The sequence below is a fragment of the Pygocentrus nattereri genome, chromosome 15 (genome assembly GCF_015220715.1).
Source record: "Pygocentrus nattereri isolate fPygNat1 chromosome 15, fPygNat1.pri, whole genome shotgun sequence".
NCBI lineage: Eukaryota > Metazoa > Chordata > Actinopteri > Characiformes > Serrasalmidae > Pygocentrus > Pygocentrus nattereri.
In genome coordinates this window covers 9,169,017-9,192,264 of record NC_051225.1, presented here as the reverse complement: position 1 = coordinate 9,192,264, position 23,248 = coordinate 9,169,017, and the positions used below count along the sequence as shown (strand labels likewise).

The 23,248-nt window shown below is 40.7% G+C and overlaps 1 protein-coding gene across 1 annotated transcript; it reads right to left on the bottom strand.

Moving 5' to 3' along the window:
* Positions 1 to 7,374: 7,374 nt before the first annotated feature.
* Positions 7,375 to 20,348, bottom strand: fstl3 (follistatin-like 3 (secreted glycoprotein)). The gene is made up of 5 exons (XM_017701388.2): positions 20,042 to 20,348; positions 16,703 to 16,888; positions 13,061 to 13,276; positions 12,041 to 12,268; positions 7,375 to 10,139 (listed from the first exon to the last, which is right to left on the bottom strand). Exons 1-5 carry the CDS (start codon positions 20,115 to 20,117, stop codon positions 10,105 to 10,107), a joined length of 741 nt encoding a protein of 246 aa, XP_017556877.1. The 5' UTR covers positions 20,118 to 20,348; the 3' UTR covers positions 7,375 to 10,104.
* Between the last annotated feature and the right edge of the window lie 2,900 nt (positions 20,349 to 23,248).

The window sequence follows — 23,248 nt, the reverse complement described above, 5'->3', positions numbered from 1 at the left end:
AAAACAGTCAATTCAGTTGGACCTTTTCAAATTTCTTTTATCCATAAAAACTGAACCCTCTATTCTTGTTACTGTTGACAGATATACATTAATGAGCTCTGATTAGCTGCCATGTGTTGCACCTCATTCAAAAAGGCTGTAGGCTTTGGTGATTTCACAAAACCATGAATTCAAAACATGCTGATTTGACACTGTTGACTAAGTAGTCACCCACAGAATACATACTGTAACAGTTTGACTAGTGCAGGTGGTGGCAAGCCGTTTTATACTTTCAACAAAAATCAAACCGCCTTGGAAGCCATAACATTTTATGTCCATTTTACCATCATGGCTGTAAATATGTCTCATTTTGTGCTAATGTCTAAAAATAACACAGACTTTCTTTGCTATGCTTTAAGCTTTAGCTCAGCTACAGCTGCTTTTCTTGCATCTCTAGCAGGAAACGTCCGCAAAAGCAGGTTCTTGCAGACGTTTCGTGCAAAATGTCTCTTAATGTTTGATTTTTTATGAGGCTGAAATCAGGTTCTTGTTCTAATTTTCCTGTTCCACCATAAATGGTGCTTGAGGTGCAAGAATGTGGCGGCACGGTGGCGTGGTGGGTAGCGCTGTTGCCTCACAGCAAGGAGGGCCTGGGTTCGATTCCCCAGCCGGGCGACCGGGGTCCTCACTCTGTGGAGTTTGCATGTTCTCCCTGTGTCTGCGTGGGTTTCCTCTGGCTTCTCCGGTTTCCTCCCACAGTCCAAGAGACATGCAGTCAGGCCAATTGTGTAAAATGATCAAATTGTTAGTCGCTCTGGATAAGAGCGTCAGCCAAATGCCGTTAATGTAATGTAAGAATGTAACTGCTGCACCATTTAAGGTGGAATGGGGAAATTCAAAAAAGAAGCGAAGGAGAAGTTTCAGCTCAGCTCAGCTTTTTAGTGTTGGACAGTGTCTGATTGCAGATCAAATGTATCAGGAAACCAGCTGAGTTCTTATGAATGCAAACAAGTCCATTCATCTCCAAGTAATCTGTGTCCACCTTAAATCTTTATCTTTGCTGTCTTTGCTGTTTCATTAGCTACTAGCTAGGCGAGATTATGTGTGTTGCTATGGTGACCGGCAGTCCACTCACCAACCTTCGGGGATTTTGCAGGTATAGACCACATTATCTCCAGTGTTTAAGACCGTTTCTTGTTTAAAAAACTGCGTTAAAATGATCAGCAAAGCTTTATTTTAATGCAAAGGAGAATTTTACAATTTTTTACCTACACATCTAATTCTGCTGTGTAGCTGCAATGGGGCAGTAAAAGAGCAGCATGCGACTCCCAACCACATGTTGCCGACTCCTAGACTAGTGTGACTTCAAGCGCAATAGTGAAGTTCCAGATAGATGGACAGGTAGGTAGGTAGGTAGATAGATATTTTTCCAATAAAGGTGGAATTCATAATATAGTATGGATATTTGGATGTTTAAAGCCCACCCCCAACAACATATGTCAGGAGAAAAAAAAAAGAACATTTTTGAAAGTGGTCTATAATACATTTTAAAACTAAACCCTTCGTAAATTTGGAGAAACTATAGAAACGTATATAAAGTATTGTGTGGTAGCTCGACTGACTTAGGCTTCTGGAATCAGCCTTTCTACAAACAGAGCATTTGCTTCTATTCTTCCGGAAATATTCCGCTTAGCTATTATGGCTATTATGATGCCACAGCAGAGGCCGATCCTTATCACCTGCTGGAAGGTATTAGCCGGAGCAGATGTGTTAAATGGATTTGGTCAAGGCCCAATGCATTAAAAACAATACGACTAACTCCACACCAGTCATGCCACAGATATGGTGGAGATAAAAGGCGATTCATCGAACTGCATTTGCGGGGCTCGTGAACGAATAATGATCATATCAGGTCTGAGCTCTGTCCTCCAGACAGCCTGTGGGACTGCCAGCTCTGTTGACATGTAGATTTCTAAGGAAATGGACTCCATATGGTCAAATGAGATCACCAGGAACAGCCAAGTTGTAATTCACCGTCATGTTTCAGCTTTCAGAATTTTAGATCGCAGACCTGTCCTGGGGAAACAGCTTTCCTTGTTAATCCATTATAAAGCTAACATATAATCATATTACATAAATGTTTAGCTGCAAAGCAGAAACTAGTTTCTTTTTGGTACATGAGAAGGTAGGGCAGGGGTTGTTGTAAATTTGGATGTGGTATGTCACAAGAATTGGACGGTGACCACTATCCACGAGAACATCAGGGAACTTCAACCTGCTAATGGGACTTGCTTCGGGGAACTCGGGCCTTAAAATGTCTTCTTTACCCAGAAAGCGCAACTGCAATCGAAAGTTGACATTTTATTGCACCGTTTGCCGTCTGTAATGGATTGAACCCAAGAAGCAAATCAGTAAGTGATGCATACAGACCACACAGATGGAGTGTGGGGGTCTGACCGTCCCAGTAGAGTGGTCTAGAGATAGCATCTCTGCTTGGTTTTCAGTACACCACACTTAATTGGAACAATTAGAGGTTGCCTAACTTCCGAAGTCTGTTTTTCTCCCCCCGTCTCGTCTCAATCTATTCCCCGCCGAGCGCAACATGGCTGTTTGCACCCGAACGAACTGTGGTGGCTTCTGAAGCTTGAGGTCTTAGCACATCTTTCTGGTAAAAGCGTGGTGCAGCATTTGAGACACTGTATTATAACGTACTGTTTGCATATTACACGTCAGTGCTACTGAATATGGAACACATGCACAAAATTAGTCTACAATAAATTGCCTTCATAATCTTATATCAATCACACAGTCTAAGGAAAACTCAAAACAACAGAGATGATGTGATAAAAACACAAATGAAAGTTTTTTAAACCGAACATGACATCTGTCTTTGCTCACGAAACTCCGGAACTGCTTCAACAGAGGATGAAATAGCAAAAGGAAGAGTGGGTGGTCTCCTAGAAATTCATCCTGTTGTTGATGAATGAAAATTCCTTGTAGCATAGCTTCCTCTCAGTGGGTAGCCATAAAGCAAGCCCCCCTTCATAGGAATCACTGGGAAACGATTGAAAGATTGACAAGGTAGATGATGGCCGCATCATGAACCTTGATGAAAATGTTAGAAAAAGTCATTTTGGACTTTGTATGAAAGATGCTCAGAAACTTGTGATCAAACATTTATATTTGATAGGTGGATATTCAGTATTCACCAGTTACAGGAGGTTTCGTGCCATCAGAGGTCTATTGGGGTCTGTCAAATTAATCAGAGTCTTTGTTGAATACAGAAAGTGTGCAAACTGAAGAGCATAATGACAAACATGCTCACAAACATTAGCAAAACACTACAAAAGACGTTTTCTTTGTTTCTTATATTGTTGAATTGGCCAGTCATCCTGAAAGAAAAACTGCTAAGACCAGCATGAATTCTATACTGGCTGGTTTATGCCGGCCTGGTGCTGGTTAAGCAGTGATCCAGCATGGTCATGCTGGTTGACCAGCATACCAGCGTCTAAAGCATATTCTGCTTTTTGTGGTCAGTATACCAGCTTTTATTACTGCTGACCAGCATACCAGCATCCAAAACACAATATATGCTGTTTTTTCCAGCAGGTTCTGCTTGTCATTTAAAGATGAATTAATCCTGCAAATTAGCTTTGTTTGTGCACTCAATGCATTGCTTTTTGTTCTGCCTATACAAATTGTGAGTGAAAAATGGGTGAGAAAGTACATGCTAAGTGAGATTTCATGTTAACATTCACAAACATATCATTAAAACATATTACAATGTGTTGGCTCCTCCCACTACTCCATGTGCTCCTTTGTTTTGGTCTTCCATGTGCTTTTTGTTTTGGTTTAAGTCCTGCCCCTTGTTTTGTAACTCCGCCCCTGATTGCTTTCACCTGAACCTCGTTATCCCTGTGTATTTAAGCCCTGTGTTTGCCTCTTGTGTTTGCTGGTCTTTGTTTCATGTAGCAGTCTTTGTTGGAAGCTCTGTGTTGTTTGAATCTGTAGGGTGTTTGTGTTTCTCTTCATGTCTGCACCCAGATCTCTCCGTGTTGGTTATATGAACCTGGACAGTCTTGACCATGACCCTGGATTTGCCCTTAATAAATCTCGCTTATCTCAGCGTATGCGTCCGCCTCCTCGCTCCCCGTTACACAATGGTAAAAGTTGGCAAGTTAATGTCATTAGCTACCAAGCTAGCTAATGTTATGCATATGTTAGCTAGTGCGGTAGCTAACGTTTGATAACCTTGAATGTTTTGCCAATTATGTGGACATTGATCGGTCCAGTTATTTCTGTTTCACTCCTTTACATTTGAATACATTTGAATAATCAGTCAAGACATGTTTGGTGTCCAAATTTTGCTTCTTCAGTTTAGCGCTGGAGCGTTTGTTGCTAACAAACAACAACCCAAAACTTTTCCAAAAATGCCCAAAACCTCTTTTAACTCCTTCAAATCTTGTCCAGGTCATATGGTAACTAATGCAGTAACATGTAATAGCCTTGGATGTCTTGCCCATTATTCGGACATTGTCCAGTCTGGCTACTTCTGTACTTCTGTTTGCTCCTTTACATTTTGGGGTTTAGTTTCATAGCTGAAGGTTTGGCAAAAAAAACAAAAAAACAACATATTTACGCCATTTTTCACTTACCCCAGATGTAGTCGATCAGCAGAGACATATTTGGTGTTCAAATTTTGTTTTGTTGGTTTAGGTTAATGTTGCTAACCGACACTAGAAGTCAATGTTCAGCCAAGTGTTTTCCATAAAATGCCTGAAACCTCTCTCATCCCACTCAAACAGCATCCAGGTCTTTATTGAGGTCATACAGATTGGTCAATGTGGTTTAAGCCACAGCGTGACTTTCATGTAGTGTAGGCTTTGCTTTAAGCTATACAAATGTTATTTGGTCAGATGTTAGTCAGGCAGTCATGGGCTGGAGGTTAGGGATCCAGCCTCGTGACCGGAAAGTTGCCGGTTCGATCCCCAGAGTCGACAGTACATGACTCAGATGTCCTTGAGCAAGACACCTAACCCCCAACTGCTCCCCGGGCGCTGCGGATTGGGCTGCCCACCACTTCCCCCTAGTGTGTGTGTGCTCACTAGAGTGTATGTGGTGTTTCACTTCACGGATGGGTTAAATGCAGAGGTGAAATTTCCCCGTTGTGGGACTAATAAGGATCACTTCATCTTAAAATGAACAGGACTTCACCATGTAGCTAAATGCAGCAAGCAGCCATTTCAGACAGCATTGTGCACTGAACAACATCAACAAGCCTTTGAGACATTAATGAAGACCTGGACGAGGTTTGAATGAGTTGAGAGAAGTTTCATGGGCATTCATGGAAACGTTTTGGGTGACTCAACTTTTTTTATGTTAGCAAAATTAGCCTTGTAGCTCCGGCACTAAAAGTAAGGCTGGAGCCTATCCAAGCGCTAAGCGCTGAACTAAAGAAGCAAAATTTGGACACCAGGTCTTGCCTGATCAACTACATCTGGGGAAAGTGGAAAATTTAGTAAATTAGTTTTGTTTTTTTGAAGGATTTCTGAAGGATTCCTTTCGATTCAAGAACCATCTGCATCTGAAGGAACCAATTAGGGATCCACGATTAAGGATTTCTTTTTAAAGTTGCTTTGAAGAACCACTAAGAGTTTATCATGTGGAACAAGAAATGTGGCAGCAATCAGAAATAATGATTTTATTCCATCTACAGTTCTTTAGGGAACCACAAGTGTTCCTTTTCTATAACATCGCTCCAAAGAAACCTTTTTGCCACCTGTTTTTAAGCGCGTATGCTTTGTGAAGCACTAGGGTTAACAGTGGGAACAGACTGAGAGACTCCACTTTTAATGACTATTACAGAACATGCTGTTGTTTCTTTTGCTGTGGGAGTCCCAGTAAAGGTCTTGTCAGCAGCTTCATCCTTGGACACACCATTATTGGATTTCTAAGCTATCCAGCTTAATATATATTACAAAGGTCTATCTTTTTTCTCAGACAGGCACTTATTCTTACGTGTGCTGTTTTGAGAAGACTTAAAACATAATTACCTAAACATGTAGAACCGTACATCACTCAATTTTAGACTTTACTCACAACACTGCTGAGTCCGAAAACCTGACCTCTTGAGTTAATTGAATTAATATGAATTGTACATATTATGAATTAATATGAATATGAATTAATATGAATATGATTGTACAGAGTAATTTTGATGCAGTTCATGAAGTGGAATTCATTAGAAAAGATTTAACCACTAAGCCCCCACCCCATAACCATATACCTGTTTTTCTGAACGGCATCCTGTGGATTCCTATGACTTTGTGGTTGTAGGATATAATTAAAGCACCACTGTGGTTGATGTTGGCCTTCAAGGAGCTCAGCCTGAAACTCCTCCCAAGTATTTATTGTTTGCATCAATGTAAGTGTATGCAGTTTTCCTCTGTATTTCTTTTTAGATATTTGTTGAACCAAGAGCACATTTCTTGGCATCAGCTACTGTTAATGTCACATCTAGAACTCAGTGTTACCATTTGGTTGTTCTACAAATTGTACCTTTGAGAAACAGCACGCCGACTCAGTAGTGACTCAGCTGGAACAGTATATTCATTATTTACATCCATCATAACAGTCAGAACTGACGATTGCTTAAAAGCAGTTCAACAATCATCAGTGACGCTTCTCAGAGAGAGCAGAGAGCTACGGGCAGAAAAGTAACAGGCCCAGAAACGTCAGGGAGACACTATAGAAAACAACATTTTTTACGGAATTGTTATGGTCTGCTTGAGCTCTAACATTTCATTCTAGTCCCACCGTAATAAAAGGACGCTTAGATTGGAATATAAACATCTCCCAAAGTTAAACCAGATGCGGCGTGCAGTCGGGAGTGCCTCTCTGAGGGCTGGGGGAAAAAAACAAATGAGCTATTCCATACAGGAAAATGAGTCAGTGGCCCTCTCATCTCTCAACTCACCTACCATGAGCCAGAGGCCGCCTCGAAGAGCCAGGCATTTTACTGCACCGTCATCGGACGAGCCGTCGCTGGATTCCATTTGGTCAGGGCAGAGAGTCTGTGACTCCTTAAGCCCAAACCTCAGGGTAAATCCTGGGTTTTCTGTGGTTTGCCTTTGTTGATGCTGAAAACTGTAAACGATGCATTAACTCACCACTGGAGGACTGTGGCTTTCAGACTGCAGTGGACTGGACTGGATTATTCCATCAAAACATTTCATTAGGCTTCAGTATTGTATCCAAATGCGATGCAGAATTTTGTCTCTGTGTGCCAATAAGTAGAAAAATGCTCCTTGGCTGTGGTCACATGTAACAATACCCATGCGTTCATACACTTCAATAATATCGACGCTTTGATCAAAAAGGATACGGACAAACGAATCAAGAAATCTGTTTTAATCAGAGATAAAAGGTAAGTATAAAAATACAAAAATAAGTTGATACATTAAGAAATTTCACAGTAGATACACAAGTACTGTAAAAACAAAAACAAAACAAAAAAGAAAAACAGGAAAATATATTTACAAGGATACATATCCAAGCTTGGCTATGTCAGAACTTGGATTATGCAACAGAAATGCAAACTATTCTGACATTTATTCACAAAACAAAACATAGCAGATTACTATATTACTATGTAGAGGTTCACTATCTAGCAATCAACCAGTTCGACTCTTAACAGCGGCTCTGAATGGTTCCCTAATACCAAAATATGCACTCAAGTAACCCACAAATCGCTTACACAATTAACATTAAAACAGTAGAACGTACTGGACATATTTAGACCATCACAGCCTCCTCATAAAAACCACTGCCTTATAGTGTAGCTGGTAATTTCACTGTTTGGCAGGTGGCTCTGTTCGGATTTCATGCCAATGTGACGTGCACGCAATGGTCTGGGGCTCGATATACTCTCATACTGCGGCTGCAAAATCTCTCACCTCCAAACACAAGAGAGCGGAACTCCACACTCCACACGCACTCTGCTTTTGGCTTTATCTCTATTATAAATATTCTCCAGAGTGTGTAAGAATCCGGCCTCTACTGCCACATGGCTTGCTGAAAGAGGCACGCTTCGGGGAGAGAGGGTTCAAGGGCTCCAAGGACATGTTTCTCAAAGGTTTTTGAGATTTACTGACCTTACCTGTTATTCTAATAAACACATTCCTTTTTCCAACTTGCAGTGTAGTTGACCTATCCAAGCTCTGCCTATGCATTCTTTCGTAGCAACTGTTGCCAGGTTGGGCAAGCTTTACAGAACAAAAATCCAGGCCTGGTTCTATGGGGGTGCAGAAGCATACACTGCACTCTGTTTGAATTTTGTGCTTTTGGTAGTGAAGATGAATTCATTTACAAAGTGCTTACATGGCTGATGTAGCCTGAATCGTAATAGAGTAATATAAAGCAGTCAGTATCCTGCTCTGTCATTAGCATACTGGATGTTGGGAAGGAGTTGGCTTACTATGACGCATATCGTTGCTGTCCAATGAAAAACTCCAATCAAAGCATCTCCAAAATAGTAAGTTTACAACAGAAGCCTCAACTTTCAGTGCAAATCACTGCAAACGAGTGTAAACTCAATGCAAGCTAATGCAAAGCCAATTCATTCTAAGTGATTTTAGAGTATTTCTATCGGTCCACTCATCATGAAATTTTCACAGGACATGAAGGACAGCTGGTGCGTTGAAATCGACAAAAATAAAAATCGTCAAAAATGGAGATGCCAGGTTTTCTTTGGACAGCGGCGATACATTGATTTTTAAAAAATAAATAGTATCTGAACATCTGATCTGATGTCATTTATTACTCTTCCGTAGCACCTTTTCTTGGGAATACACATCAGGAGACAAGTTGTTAAATGTTTAGTGCCCGACTACAGTGAAATTCACTGCTAACAGGGGTACACATATAATGATAACACAGACAAAAGAAGCTACTTAATAGAAGCTAAAACTGCTGTTTAAAATGAGTTCGATTTGTTTTTGGACAAATTTGACTCCATGAAACCACTTCAAATGCTTTGTCTTAAGACAGTAACTGTGGAGAAAAGGGTATCTTGGCTTGTTTGCCAACAGTTTACCAAGCCTGGTTAGCTGTTTACAGTATGCTAATATGGCCTAACAATGGACTTGTTCATTGGACAAGCTTGATGACCACACCATCTCTTAATACTTTGAGTTCAGGCTTCAGGAGACATTGGATTGGTCAGTTTGTTCCCACCCTAATGGGAATCCACTCCCACCCACTTTCAGCCTAATGAATTTAAGCTGGTATTTACAGACACTGCATAACATTTTCCAGTTTTGAGTTTGCAATGCTAAGCTACTGAGCTAGACTGTGCAGTTATATCTAATCGAAAGTAATGTTAGCTTCATGACAAGACTACACTCAAGCCATCCTAACAGGGTAACCTTTTAAATGGATAAAAATAAATATCATTTGAAATTCAGAACAGACTTTGCATCGTGTGCTACGATTTCTCTTTAGGTTAAATGAGATTTTTGCCAATGTTGTGTGAAGCTTGTTCAACCTAGCAATGCATTTTTGCGTGGAGCATGGAAAGATCTATCAAAAGGGATTCAGTGTTTAAATGTTTATTTGAGCATCTATGCATTTTATTAACGATGCATAGCAGAGGCTGCATTTGTTTACACTGTATATGTCTAGAAAAAGATATTTTGAATGTAATTTTTCATGAACCTGTATGGTACTATAACTGTTCTGCACATGAAAGCTGACAATAACACAATAAATATCTCCATGAAGGCAGCTGATCTGGTAATATGCAATTCGAATGAAAAGAACTATAAATAAAACAACCTTGTTTTTGGAGAACTGGCTTCCTCCAATAAATAATAGCAGTAATGTATTTACAATATGCACATTGTCAGGCCCCAAATCTGATAAAGCTGATCACTTCAGTTCTTCACTACAATACTATAGCAGATAGCAAGAGAGGCACACATTTCCCTTGTAATATGTACTGCATGCATCTACGTATATCAGTGGTTCATTTAGAACAGAGGACTCTGTCGGGGTAGTTACGACTCGCTCACGTGAACTGTGTCAGTGGATGTACGAGGAAACGAAGCTCATGCAAAGCCAGTGTCCCTAAAAGAGCGAGTTCTCCTCACTGTCTTCTTCACCTGCAAAACAACAAAAAGCAGCGAGTGAAACACTGGTGATCATTGCAGCGCTGCCTTTTTGTCAAATTAGAACCATGCAAGAAGCAAATGTTAGCCCTTTCCTGAGGAAAAGCTGACCCATAACACATGCAAATCTGAGACAGACTGGGCAGTTATGGACTTCATTAGGGAAGCAACATAACACCACTATCTGTATCTGATCTCATAATAGGACTGTCTATATACGGATTTGAACTGGAAGTGGACGTGCTTAACAAATTCAGTGTTTTCGTTTAGCTGAGTGCAACAAGAATGTGGTGCCCTACATAGCCATGCTGTAGTATTTCTATTTTAGCGAGCAGCATACTCAACCAGATCAACTTGGCGTGGCAGTGATAGGAAAGTAATCCATCAACGTTTTTGCACTGCTGTAAACACTCTGTAAACACTCTTACCCTAAATTAATTCATGTTTCAGAGAGGTAGCGTAAGTCTTGCCCAAGGACTCTTACTGTTGTCATAGTATGCTTATAGGGAATCAAACCTAGCCTAGGCAGCAGTGTTACCCATTACATAGTCTCATGGGGCCAGACGTGACTGCGTAATGGGAACGTATGAGGACAAACATGAGAAGTTGTTGGTTAAATGTGGGTGGGAACGTAGATTTATTACAATGGAAACAAACTGAGCGTCATATTTTCTTTATTTTCTCACTTATTTTATTTATTTATTTATTTATCCCCCCCCCCATTAGGTCATGCCCGATTCCCTTTAGCTGGGTCTCCTGCAATCACACCATACCACCAAAACTGAGAGCGTGAAATTTATAAACCAATCCGATGCCTCGTGAAGGCAGAGCTCATAGGGGCAATGGTGCATGTGACTAACTGCTGTTTGCTAGCTAGCTTTTTGCTTGTCTTACTGATTATACTCCAGATGTTAAAAGGGCACTTTGGAAGGGGCGTGGCCTTGCACTGCAATCCAGCTCTGCAAGTTGAAGTTGTCTACAGCCATGCATTATTATTAAAGGAATAACATCTGGCCCAGCAAGACTAACCCACTAAGCTACACCAACTAGATGAAAACTTTCAAAGAATACGATTACTGCATCTTCTAGCAGGGATGTGGGAAGTGGGCGGTGTTGAGGGGGCTGCAGCACTCCCAGATTTTAGCACTATTTAACCGTATTTGCTAAAAGCAATAACAAAAAATAAGAGAAAACAGTTTGAGTATAGAAAAAACCCTGTGTGCTTTTTGTGAAGTGAAGTCTGGATTTTTATTTCGTGTTTTATATATATGTGATTAAAATCTGCATTAGCAACACACCGTTTAAATGAACGCTGCCTTTTAGAGCAAAGTAAGTCTTGGCTGCTTTGGGGGCATGGCGCGGAAACAGAAGCTGGCTAGCTCTGTGCTTCGATGTGGGATAATATTTGTTTTAAAAATCAAACATTTTCAGTCGAAGTATTTATGTCCCTCTCCCATCCTTTTTTTCACCAAAATCTCTGGTTAGTTGCGCTCATGTAGATTGACCATGGGTGTGACAAAAGCGGTTTCATATCAACAATCAGATTTGCATCAGAGGATATTGTGTCGGTTATATTTGCATATCTGTGTTGTCATCTTTTTAGCAAATGCTCTGTTTCTCTGTATCCAACAAGTCAAGTGGAAAAAAAATGGCATCACCTATATGCTGCTAATCAGGTCAGCATTCCCAACTTAAAGCACCTTCCTGCGTCCCTGTCCCCTAGTATCTGTACTTATGTCGGTTAAGATTGCATTTTCTGTAAATTCAGAATGATATATCATGTATTATGTATGGTGACGTTCCTAGACTCCATGTGCTCTCTGTTTGTGTGTCATTTCAGATCTGCTGTGTTTGTGTGGGAAGTGTTTAGACCGGAACAATCACCCAGTCCTTACTTCGGCAATGTCCATAGTGGCGCACTCCTATGGAGCGGCCAAAGAAGCAGGTAGCCCGGCGCAAATGGCAGGCGCTGGGGTAGGTGATGTTATCATTGCCGCAGATGGTCTGGTCAGTGAGCAGGGGCATCGGGCAGGGGGCCGTGCGGCACATTACGCAGTGGGCACTGTTGGTCTGGTCTGTCACGCAGGTGTGGGTGCCAGGGCACACCACGTTGGAGCACGACTCTGAAAGCAGAGGTGAAGTCTCAGGTTTAGTTTATTACAGACAAGCACATTTGTTTTTGTTCTCTTAACTCGCTTGAACACTAAAGAGCAGAAAGTGAGCCCAGACGACATGATACAACTTTTTCTTTTTGAGCTAACACCAGTATCGTCCGATAATAAGAAAGCTACTCAGCTTTAAAAGGAGTATCTAAAAGTGGGCTGTCATGCTCAAAAGGCCTAAAAACGACTATCCCACAGGAAGAAATACACAGCTAACAACATGGCATCACACAATGTGGCGTGTGCTATTTCAGGACAGGTTTCGTAGAGGACTGGATTGGATTCATTCTTTTAAGCCTCTTTTCCTCTGCATGGTGCTCAACTCTTTTTTGGTTTTCCATTAAGTAAAATCTGGTACCTGGTACTGGGGTCTGTTTTTGGTATCAACAAAAACAAAACTTGTTATCAGAACAAAATGTGTTTCCTTCACGTCATGGTAGTTTCATGTGGCATTGTTATGACAACCAGCTACATAGAAAGGGTACATCCGCTGTGAAGAAGTAAGTAGCTGGTACCAAACGTGAGCTGTGTCGGGTTCAGCCGAGACATACCACGCAGTGGAAAAGCGGATACATTCCCCTCCAATTTTTGGATGTTAATGACGGAAGATTATTAACTGAATAATAAAGGGTTAAGATGCTTGTTAAAATCCTGTCATCATTTGTTTTTTTCATACGCTAATAAACAACTGCTGGACGCCATAAAGCACTAAAAGCAAGTGTAATGCGAGTGACTAAAAAGGGCAACGCTCACTTTTGCACTCTCCCTGGTACATAATCTCCAGGTCAGGGTGACCTCTGCAGCGGGCCATCAGAAGCGCGCACTCGTCTTTATACGAGTTCCCATCACTCCCACAGACAGCGTGCTGCCTGGAGACATTAGAGCAGTCTGGGGAGCACACACACTGTGGGCGCCCGGCCTTCATCTTACACGCCTTCCCTGGCCCACACTGCACCCCTTCACATGTCTCTGTGAGAAAAAAAGTGCAGACACAACTGAAAACATTTCCATATTGTATTGCACTGGCTATACAGAACATTGATTAGCATCCTACAAAATGTGCTGTTTGTTCTCATAATGTCTTCAAAGTTTCCCCTAATTCCCTTCATCTCATTAAAATTATTGTCACAACTGCACTGCAATACATACGTAATTTAAAAAGTAGTGGTTGGTATGGCGTAGTGGGTAACACCCGCCTTCTACGCTGTAGGTTGGGGTTCAATCCCCCCTAGGCAAACACCCTACACTATACCAATAAGAGTCCTTGGGCAAGACTCCTAACGATACCTTCGCCTACATATGTAAAAAAGTCGTTCTGGATAAGAGCGTCTGCCAAATGCCATAAATGTAAATGTAAAAAAAAAATCCTGCCCTCATCCTTTCACAATGAAAGGACCAACAGAAATGGTCCAAAACTACACGTAAAACTCAACAACATCCTTTGTTTATTTGGTTATCTGTCAAAACTGGCCAAGGAAAATAGAACAAAAAATTGCACAGAACTAAAAACAATCAAATCAAATGTTTACATATTTCTTGTGTCCACTGTTTGCCTTCATCACCACTTCTATTCTTTTTAGAAGACTTGGTCTTTGTTTTCCAAAAAAAAAAAAAAAAAAATAGGTATATTCTCCCAATCCTAAACACATTTGAGGATCTAGAGGACTGTCCACTGTTCTGAGAACAGCAGCAGCTTCTTTGTTTTCTCAGCCTTCTTATTTAATTTTCTCAGTAAAGGATTCTTGACAGCTACACATCAGACTCATAACCTTTTCGCAGATAGACAAAAAACACCTGTGGGTTTTTCCAGATTTAAAGCAAGAGGGGAACTTGATTTCCTCTCAAAGATGAAAGCTTTAAGTGCTGTTTATCTGATGGTGACAGTGGGGGTGGTCTATCATGTCTTGCACTCTTGTTAGGAGTCCCATTGTCTTTAAATATTTTGACCATTTTTAAGCTCCAGATCTGGGCATCTGTTTTACCTAGACATTAAAACAGTAGTCTCTGACTTTTGCACAGTAAAGCATGAGTGATTTTCCCTTGACTTCCCCATCCTTATGCAAGCGGAATATGAAGGGTGGTCCCTGACTTTTGCGCGGTACTGTACTTTATCCATAGATAAGCAACTCAGAATCTCTCTCATGTCTTCAATATGAGTGTTGACATATGCCAAGACCATGAAAGCCCTGATCCTCAGTTCGGTCCACTGAAAAAGCCTTTTAATATCCTGTTTTCTGAGGAGTGTACCCCACTAGTACTAAATCACTCCCAGCATGAGCAGATACAGCTGCCTCCTCTAGAAGTCCCAGCAATCTTTCTCTCTGTTTGAGCTACGTCGAGACTGCCGTTGACAGTTTGGGCACTCCCATGATGCGCTCTGAAAACCAGACTGTAAGGAAATGTACAGATTAGTCAGACAGTATGAGCTGAACCTTCAGGAATGCTCTACAGCTCTTGTCATGGACAGTCACCAAGTGAGGTCCGGTGGTCTATTTAGTCTAATGGCAATGGAAGAGTATTCTGGAACAAACTCTCTTTTCCCCTGTTCCTTTCCTGCCCTCCTTTTTTCAAAGTTTCTAATGACGCCGGTTGTGTTCTAAGCTTATGAGGACCAGACTTCTCCAGCATGTGGCAGCCATTTCTCGCTGTGGTAAGCTGGAATTCAGTCATTTCTGCGGGAGGAAGGCAAAACAAGCTTGCTTTCCAATAAGCACTTGGAAAGAGTGAGAAGGAGAAAGAAGGGCAAGAAGAAGAGAACCGCTATTGTATCGAGCACATTCCATTTTACTCATGTGAAGTGCAAATACAGCTGGCCTTCTCCAGAAGCTGAAACTTAAAACCAGCTTAACTAATCCTCTCCTTTCCCTCAGATTGATATACATCCATACTGCCCTGCAGTCATCACACTCACTGTTATTTTGGCACCTGTTGATCTCTGGGACAAGCAAGGCACATTCACTGGCGTGATAATATTGATCACTCTATAGGTGTTTATTTAAGCTTTCCAGAGTCTGGGATGTAATTGAAGAGGCATGTCTGCCCACATTCTTAATGTATGTATGCATTCTATGTCCTTCCAGCATACCTGGCCAAGACTCACAATACTGGATCATACTCAGAACAGCTGGATGGAGTTACACAGAACATCTGGCTTAAATCCATACCAAGCCTTTTCAATTCTGAGGAACAAAATTTAAAGAGCTCAGTCATCAACCCCAGATTCGCCCTGAACCGTGGCATGTCTGAGCGTGAATCTAGGTCTACCACACTTCCCTTCAATATGCCTTCTGCTTGCTCCATCCACTATAATAAGACTTTGATCTACAGTGAGCATTCATAAGTGTCATGCAGTTCATGGAAATGACTGATGGCTTGAAAACACATCTTGGAAATCACTGCTTGGCAAAGTTTGGTGTTCTTCCATAACCCCTTAACATTCCAGGCTTATTACATACTACAGTGTATTATGTATTAACTACAGGGACGTCATGTAGTACCTCAGTAATAAGTGTTAGTATATAAAATGCCTGGAATTTTGAGGGCTAACATAAGTCAAGACTCCATTTGACAACTTTGGACAATTCCTTTGACCATTGTCCATTTGAAGATCTTTAAACACTTAACAGGTGAGCAATCAGTCCAATACAATTCTCATTTCTAACTGTAACTGCATGTTTAGTTAAGGAGGAATTTCCGTGTAATTAAATGGATGCGATGTAAACAAAGTCATTCAGAGTGGTTTGATGCCAAATGCTCCATTCTAGATAAACTTAATGACTTACTGAGAATTTTTCACAGTGGGGGAGATAGGAACCAGACCTCTAAAGTGTTTACTGTCTCCAAAAAGCTCCCTTACAGTAAGTTATCACACTAAATTTGTTACATAATGCTGACTGTAGCCTGAGACATTTTTAAATGTATTTATAGATACTGGCAGGGCAATATAAGGCAAAATATTCCACAAAGACTCTGTATTTTGTAATATTTACCACTATATTACCTTTAACATAACATATAAAACTCAGAAGACATGTGTCAGTTCACTTGTCATTTTGGGTACAAAAACATTGTCTATATTTGTGTTGTAGACATCGCAACCCCTGGTTCCCATCACTGCCACTCTAAAAAAATCTGAGTTGCTAAGTTTCCCCACAATGCGCCATTACACATTAAAAACTGTCTGATGGCCTATGACGGATTGTTTATATCTCATCAACTGAGCTATGCAGAAATGTTGGAAAGTCTGTGGAATTCTACTTCAGCATTCCTGATGCTCATTACTATTGACAGGCTTTTGGGCAGAAATGGTCAATCCCTGTTATCAATCCACAATGTGAGGTATTTCAAGCTAAGGCATACTAGTTGGGTTATTTAAATTCCTAATTGGGAGCCTACCTTTGCAGGGCTTGCAGGAGACGATGCCCAGGAAACCCAACAGACTGACCTCGTTGATGGGCAGGCTGGTGTTGGACCAGGCCATGTCTAAACGGCCACCGGCACAACACTCCTCTCTGCTTACTCCGCGCATGAGCACCATGTCACAGCGCTGCTCCTGGCTCTGCTGCAGCCAACACATGCCCGCTACACACACACACACACACACACACACACACACACACACACACACACACACACACACACACACACCGCACGCACAGAAATACACAATATTACTTCTGTTGTTGGGTTTACCCAACATGATACTTATTTCCAGCTGGTTGAATTTCAAGGGAATACATTATTAGCATGATATAAATAAACTTCTAATAAAAGGAAGTAAATACATAAATACTGTTGCATGTGTTGAGGCTGTAATGTAAACACCACTATTATAAGTAAGCCCACACAGCACTACTAGAATATGATGATAGGGGTGCATGGCATTAGAATCATATCCACATTGGTAGATTATAGCTTAAAAAGTATTAGTATCGGACAGATGGAGTAGATTTGCTGATTAACTGTACTCCAGAAGAGCGGAATGTTTAGATGACACTGGAAAGCTGCTCTAAAATGTCTGCATTATATTCATTTAACTGCATTTTGTCATTGAATAAAACATTGTAACTCCAAACAACAACAACAAAAAAACTTTACAGCAGAAAGACAAAACATTCAAACTTCAAATGAAAAGTAATACGATTTTATCCCAAGTCGTTCGGGACCTTTTATTTATTATGTTGAAACATTTCCTTAATATGTTGAAACAGTGTAGAAGGCATCTTGCTTTTTTTCAAATGATGTAAAAATAAATATCCAGCGATTTCTATATCGAATAAATGTTAATGTATCTACATCAACAGGTACATACATGAAAAACATCAGAGAGCCACAGTTCCCACCCTGGTGCATCTCTAATGTGCACAAGTTGTACGGGCCCACCTGTGGCCTGTCCTAAGCTTCAAATAAGGCATTCTGCATGATTTGCCATGCTTATGAAAGTTTTATGAAGTTTAGATAACTATGTGCCTCCAACTATGTGTCCCAGATTTGCTTGGAAAGCCAGTTTATTACAGTGGTCAAATTAAATTAAAGTACAATTATTCACAAATGTGTGATAAATACAGCCTTATAACCCTAAACTGTTCTTCACCTAGATCAACAAATGTCTCTGCTGTCCATGAAGCTACCTATATATATATATATATATATATATATATATATATATATATATATATATGTGTGTGTCATTCAGATAACCAGATAACATCTATCAGATGACAGATTTTTTTTCTGACATTAAGTTGAGTAATGATACTTTCTATGGTAAAACAAAGTTTATGTCATAGTGATGATATGACATAGCTGGACAAAAGTGAACAGTTTCCAGTTTTTATGAGGAGATTATGAGAGTATCATGTAGCCTTATAAACACTGCCCTACAGTCAAGCGTTCATATAGCCTTATGAACATTGCCCTACAGTCAAGTGTACTTAAAACCTAATGAACACTACCCTACAGTCTAGTGTACTTAAAACCTAATGAACACTGCCCTACAGTCAACTGTTTATATAGCCTTATGAACATTGCCCTACAGTCTAGTGTACTTAAAACCTAATTAACACTGCCCTACAGTCAATTGTTTATATAGCTTTATGAACATTGCCCTACAGTCTAGTGTACTTAAAACCTAATGAACACTACCCTACAGTCTATTGTACTTAAAACCTAATGAACACTGCCCTACAGTCAACTGTTTATATAGCCTTATGAACATTGCCCTACAGTCAAGCATTCATATAGCCTTATGAACATTGCCCTACAGTCAAGTGTACTTAAAACCTAATGAACACTACCCTACAGTCTAGTGTACTTAAAACCTAATGAACATTACCCTACAGTCTAGTGTACTTAAAACCTAATGAACACTGCCCTACAGTCAACTGTTTATATAGCCTTATGAACATTGCCCTACAGTCTAGTGTACTTAAAACCTAATTAACACTGCCCTACAGTCAATTGTTTATATAGCTTTATGAACATTGCCCTACAGTCTAGTGTACTTAAAACCTAATGAACACTACCCTACAGTCTATTGTACTTAAAATCTAATGAACACTGCCCTACAGTCAACTGTTTATATAGCCTTATGAACATTGCCCTACAGTCAAGCATTCATATAGCCTTATGAACATTGCCCTACAGTCAAGTGTACTTAAAACCTAATGAACACTACCCTACAGTCTAGTGTACTTAAAACCTAATGAACACTGCCCTACAGTCTAGTGTACTTAAAACCTAATGAACACTGCCCTACAGTCAACTGTTTATATAGCCTTATGAACATTGCCCTACAGTCTAGTGTACTTAAAACCTAATGAACACTACCCTACAGTCTAGTGTACTTAAAACCTAATGAACACTGCCCTACAGTCAATTGTTTATATAGCTTTATGAACATTGCCCTACAGTCTAGTGTACTTAAAACCTAATGAACACTACCCTACAGTCTAGTGTACTTAAAACCTAATGAACACTGCCCTACAGTCAACTGTTTATATAGCCTTATGAACATTGCCCTACAGTCAAGCATTCATATAGCCTTATGAACATTGCCCTACAGTCAAGTGTACTTAAAACCTAATGAACACTGCCCTACAGTCAACTGTTTATATAGCCTTATGAACATTGCCCTACAGTCAAGTGTACTTAAAACCTAATGAACACTGCCCTACAGTCAACTGTTTATATAGCCTTATGAACAGTCCTAGAGTCTAGTGTTCTTAAAGACTTATGAATACTGCCCTACAGTCAAAGGTTCGTATAGCCTTATGAACATTGCCCTACAGTCAAGTGTTAATGTAGCATTTTGAATACTGCCCTACAGTCAAGTGTTCATATAGCCTTATAACCATTGCCCAAAAGTCTAGTGCTCTTGAAGCCTTACAAACATTACCCTACAGTTAAGTCTGCTTAACATTTCAGTGGGCTGAACTACTCTTCTTATATAGTGGGCTCGGTTTCAGGATTCTTTTCCCATCGTAAAGTCAGCAGTGCGTGCACCTGCACAATGTGCACATCTCATCAGCCTAAGTTTTGTTGAAGTTGGCTTGTGTGGTCGAGTTCACAGAGTTCGACATCCCTCATGATTTTACAGCCTCTCTGGATTGTACAGCGACTGAAAAGCTACAGGACATCTCTCACTCGCCCAGCTTTCCTCTCAGACAAAACAGAAGCTCTACAGCTCAGAGCTAAACGAGTAGAAAAACTGTGTGAAACGTGTTCCAAACTCACCGCTGCTTTGGTGTTTGCCCAGGATTTCACAGAACGAAATAAGCACCACACAGTGGAGAGCGGTGAGGAAGCTCATGACGGAAGCTCTCCACACAGACAGCCGTTGAAAAGTGATAGGATTCCAGACAGAGCTGAGGAGGTCTGCTCGGCTTTAGCCGTCTTAGCGAAGCGCTGCCCTCGTTTACGTGAATGGGTTTGTGGTGAGTGATGTGGGTCCGCCTTCTGTAGAAACCTTCTGCTCTGAGTGAGTTATGCTTCTGGGCTGGGATGGGATGGGATGGGCTGGGATGGGCTGGGCCGGGCCAGAGCTCCAGCCTGTAGGCTTCTCCAAGTGAACCGAGCCTGCCTGGCTGTGTCACTTCTCGGATATGAGGTAGAAAACTCCCACACCTAATCTCATTCACACTGAGTGGAATGGGCGTTTAATGAAACCCGGGCTGCTGCAGTGCGCTAGTTTCGACAGCTATACGTGGAAAAAGCGCCTGCTGTTTAGTCTGGGCTACTTCATCTACATTCCTTCCTCCCACGACGTAAACAATGCTTCAACAACAGGGTAATCGTGCGTTCAGCTCATGGCTCTGCTGTGGTGGAAGAAAGACAAACAACAAACCAGGAGCTTAGGCCGCACCGGTCTCATATAACCATTCACGTTGGAGTTTTAAAGGGAAATTCCACCAAATTCCCATTTCTAACTTTCTGCACAATTTCTAATGTGTACACAGTCATTCGGAGATGTTTGTGTGACATGGTTAATCGTGGAGATACTTACAGACTCTATAGACTTACAGGAACCTGGGCCTGTCTGCAACACAAACATAGCCATTTTATTTAATGTCCAGAATGGCTAGTTAACCTACACGCTTTTACATGTCATGTTGGTAAGGGTAGAATTGTGGTAAATATGAAAAAAGCATGTCTTCTTTGGAAACTGTTTCATCTCACAACCTCCTGCGTATATGTACCTCTTGCCCATGAAAGGAGAACTGAGCCATTTTTCTGGTTCAATTTATGTATATTTCAATATCTGAGATAAGAACAAAGTCACAGAGTTGTTCCATGTGAAACAGTGTTGAGAAACTTATTAACTCTGATTTCTTTACAGGGTGGTTGGTGATAGGAACCAGGGGTCACAATGTCTACGACACAAATATATCCATTTTATCTACGATGCAAATGGATAGTTAAGCTACATGCCTTTACATGTAATGTTGATAATGGTAAAATCATCTTCGGGAACTGTTTTGCCTCACGCCCCCTTCGAGTACTTCAACACCATTAACGAGAATTCAGATTTGTGTCATTTCTGTATAGTTCAATAATTGAGCTGTAAAAAGCCACACAGAGATGTTAGATACGAAATGGTTCCTTGTAGAGAAACGTCTTGACTCGGATTTCTTCACAATGGTGGTAATACGCACAATATCTACCACACAAAATCAGCAGTGAGCCTACATGTGCCTTCCATTTTTGGTGAGAAAGTGGTAAAAATTGGTCAAAAAAAAGATCTTTCGGGACTATTTTACCTTACAATGCAATGGATGCACCCCAAAATACATTTTAATCCAAAATCTTATCTCGAAACTATCAGGCAGCTTGTTTATAACCATTTCATGTAATGACTTTCTAAGCATTAACCCTTAACACAGTGAACAGTTATCACTCTGTATGTTTCTCTAGAACAGAGCATTTCACATCAAACCACTTTGATTGATTTTATTTATGTGAATGACTTTATGCAGTATACACAGTCTGGCATGTCACAGCAGTTTACTTTGTCATCCTGTGGGCTTCCTTTTTGCAACCTTCCTTTGTGATCTTCATGTCCCATCACTGACTCACTCCCAGGTGTTTGTATGACTGTGTATCATCAGATCCGCTGTCTTGTTCTCTGACCTAGTCACCAGGCACCTATTCACTGTGTCTTTTCTGCCCCTAAATTATACACTAGGTGATCACTAGTGATATGTATTCAGTACGTAAAGCTCCTGTCAGACTTTCATAGAAGATTGATGGCATCTTCTGTTCCAGGTGTGTCCCAGTCAGGTACTGGTGTGGTCAGGTGAGGTTTGCCATCTCCTCCCTGTAAAGTTCCTGGACGCTCAATTAGTGGCTTAATTTGTTTTCACTAAATTCAGTGGATGGGTAGCTCTGCTCAGATTAATATCAGTTCAGCTACAGAACCTAATCTTCTTAGTTATCACGTTGAAGTGCTGCCTAGTGCCTACATGTCGCCAACAGTGCACTTTTCAAGAAATGCTAACACGAGAATGTTGGGTTTCAGGACATCTGACAGTCTGTCTGGGGGAATGCATGCAGCATCTGTCCTTGACAGACATTCCAAGTCCAGGAGAGTCCTGGAAAATCCTAGACAGGTGGCAACTTCAGTGGTCTACCAGCTTGGAGAGTAGGCCTCGGCAGCAAAATAATACTGAGTAACCCAACAACTTTGGAAACTATGTCACCTCTCGTTTTGAAAGTAAAGTTGTTAATATAAATATATGCATCTATGACTCCTTTTTACTTTTTCCTCACAAACTGATGTGATTTTACTGCATTTCAGAAACTGAAACATTTTGTCACACTTTGTATCCATATTCATATGATCAATCTTTGATATGTTGATATGTTAATTTTGCATTCGTGTGCTTCTTCTGGTGTGGGTTCAAAATGACTTGCCTGAAATAGTGCCCCCAACAAGAGAAACAACAACAAGAGACTGCAGCACATGCTATAAATGAGTGACTTCTAAAGCCAGGTCTGCTTATTAAACCCTGCTTTTTAATGCCATGTAATAATTAATTAATTTCACAGTAAAAATGAATTACTTAATATTATATAACAAACAATATCGAGTCACAAGTTTGTAATGCCCAGGCCTACTGTATAATACCTTGATTTAGTTAATCAGGGCCTCCAGGAGCACCTGATAGTTAGAGCCACTTGTGTTGGATGTAAACCTCCCAAAGTGGGAGGCAGACCAATCAACAGCTCTATTTCCACAGCTGGACTTAAGCCCTAGTGTATGAACCAACACTAACTGTATTTCCACAGTCAGTCCAGAAATTGTGCTTCCGCCATGCCAAAGCCTCAGGCTTATGGCTCCATCAAAATCCATGGTCTTCATCAAGGAAGGTGTTTATAAAAAAGGGTGGAAATAGACTAACCTTCTTCTTCTCAGCATATGAAATATGGTGGAGTAGAATGAAT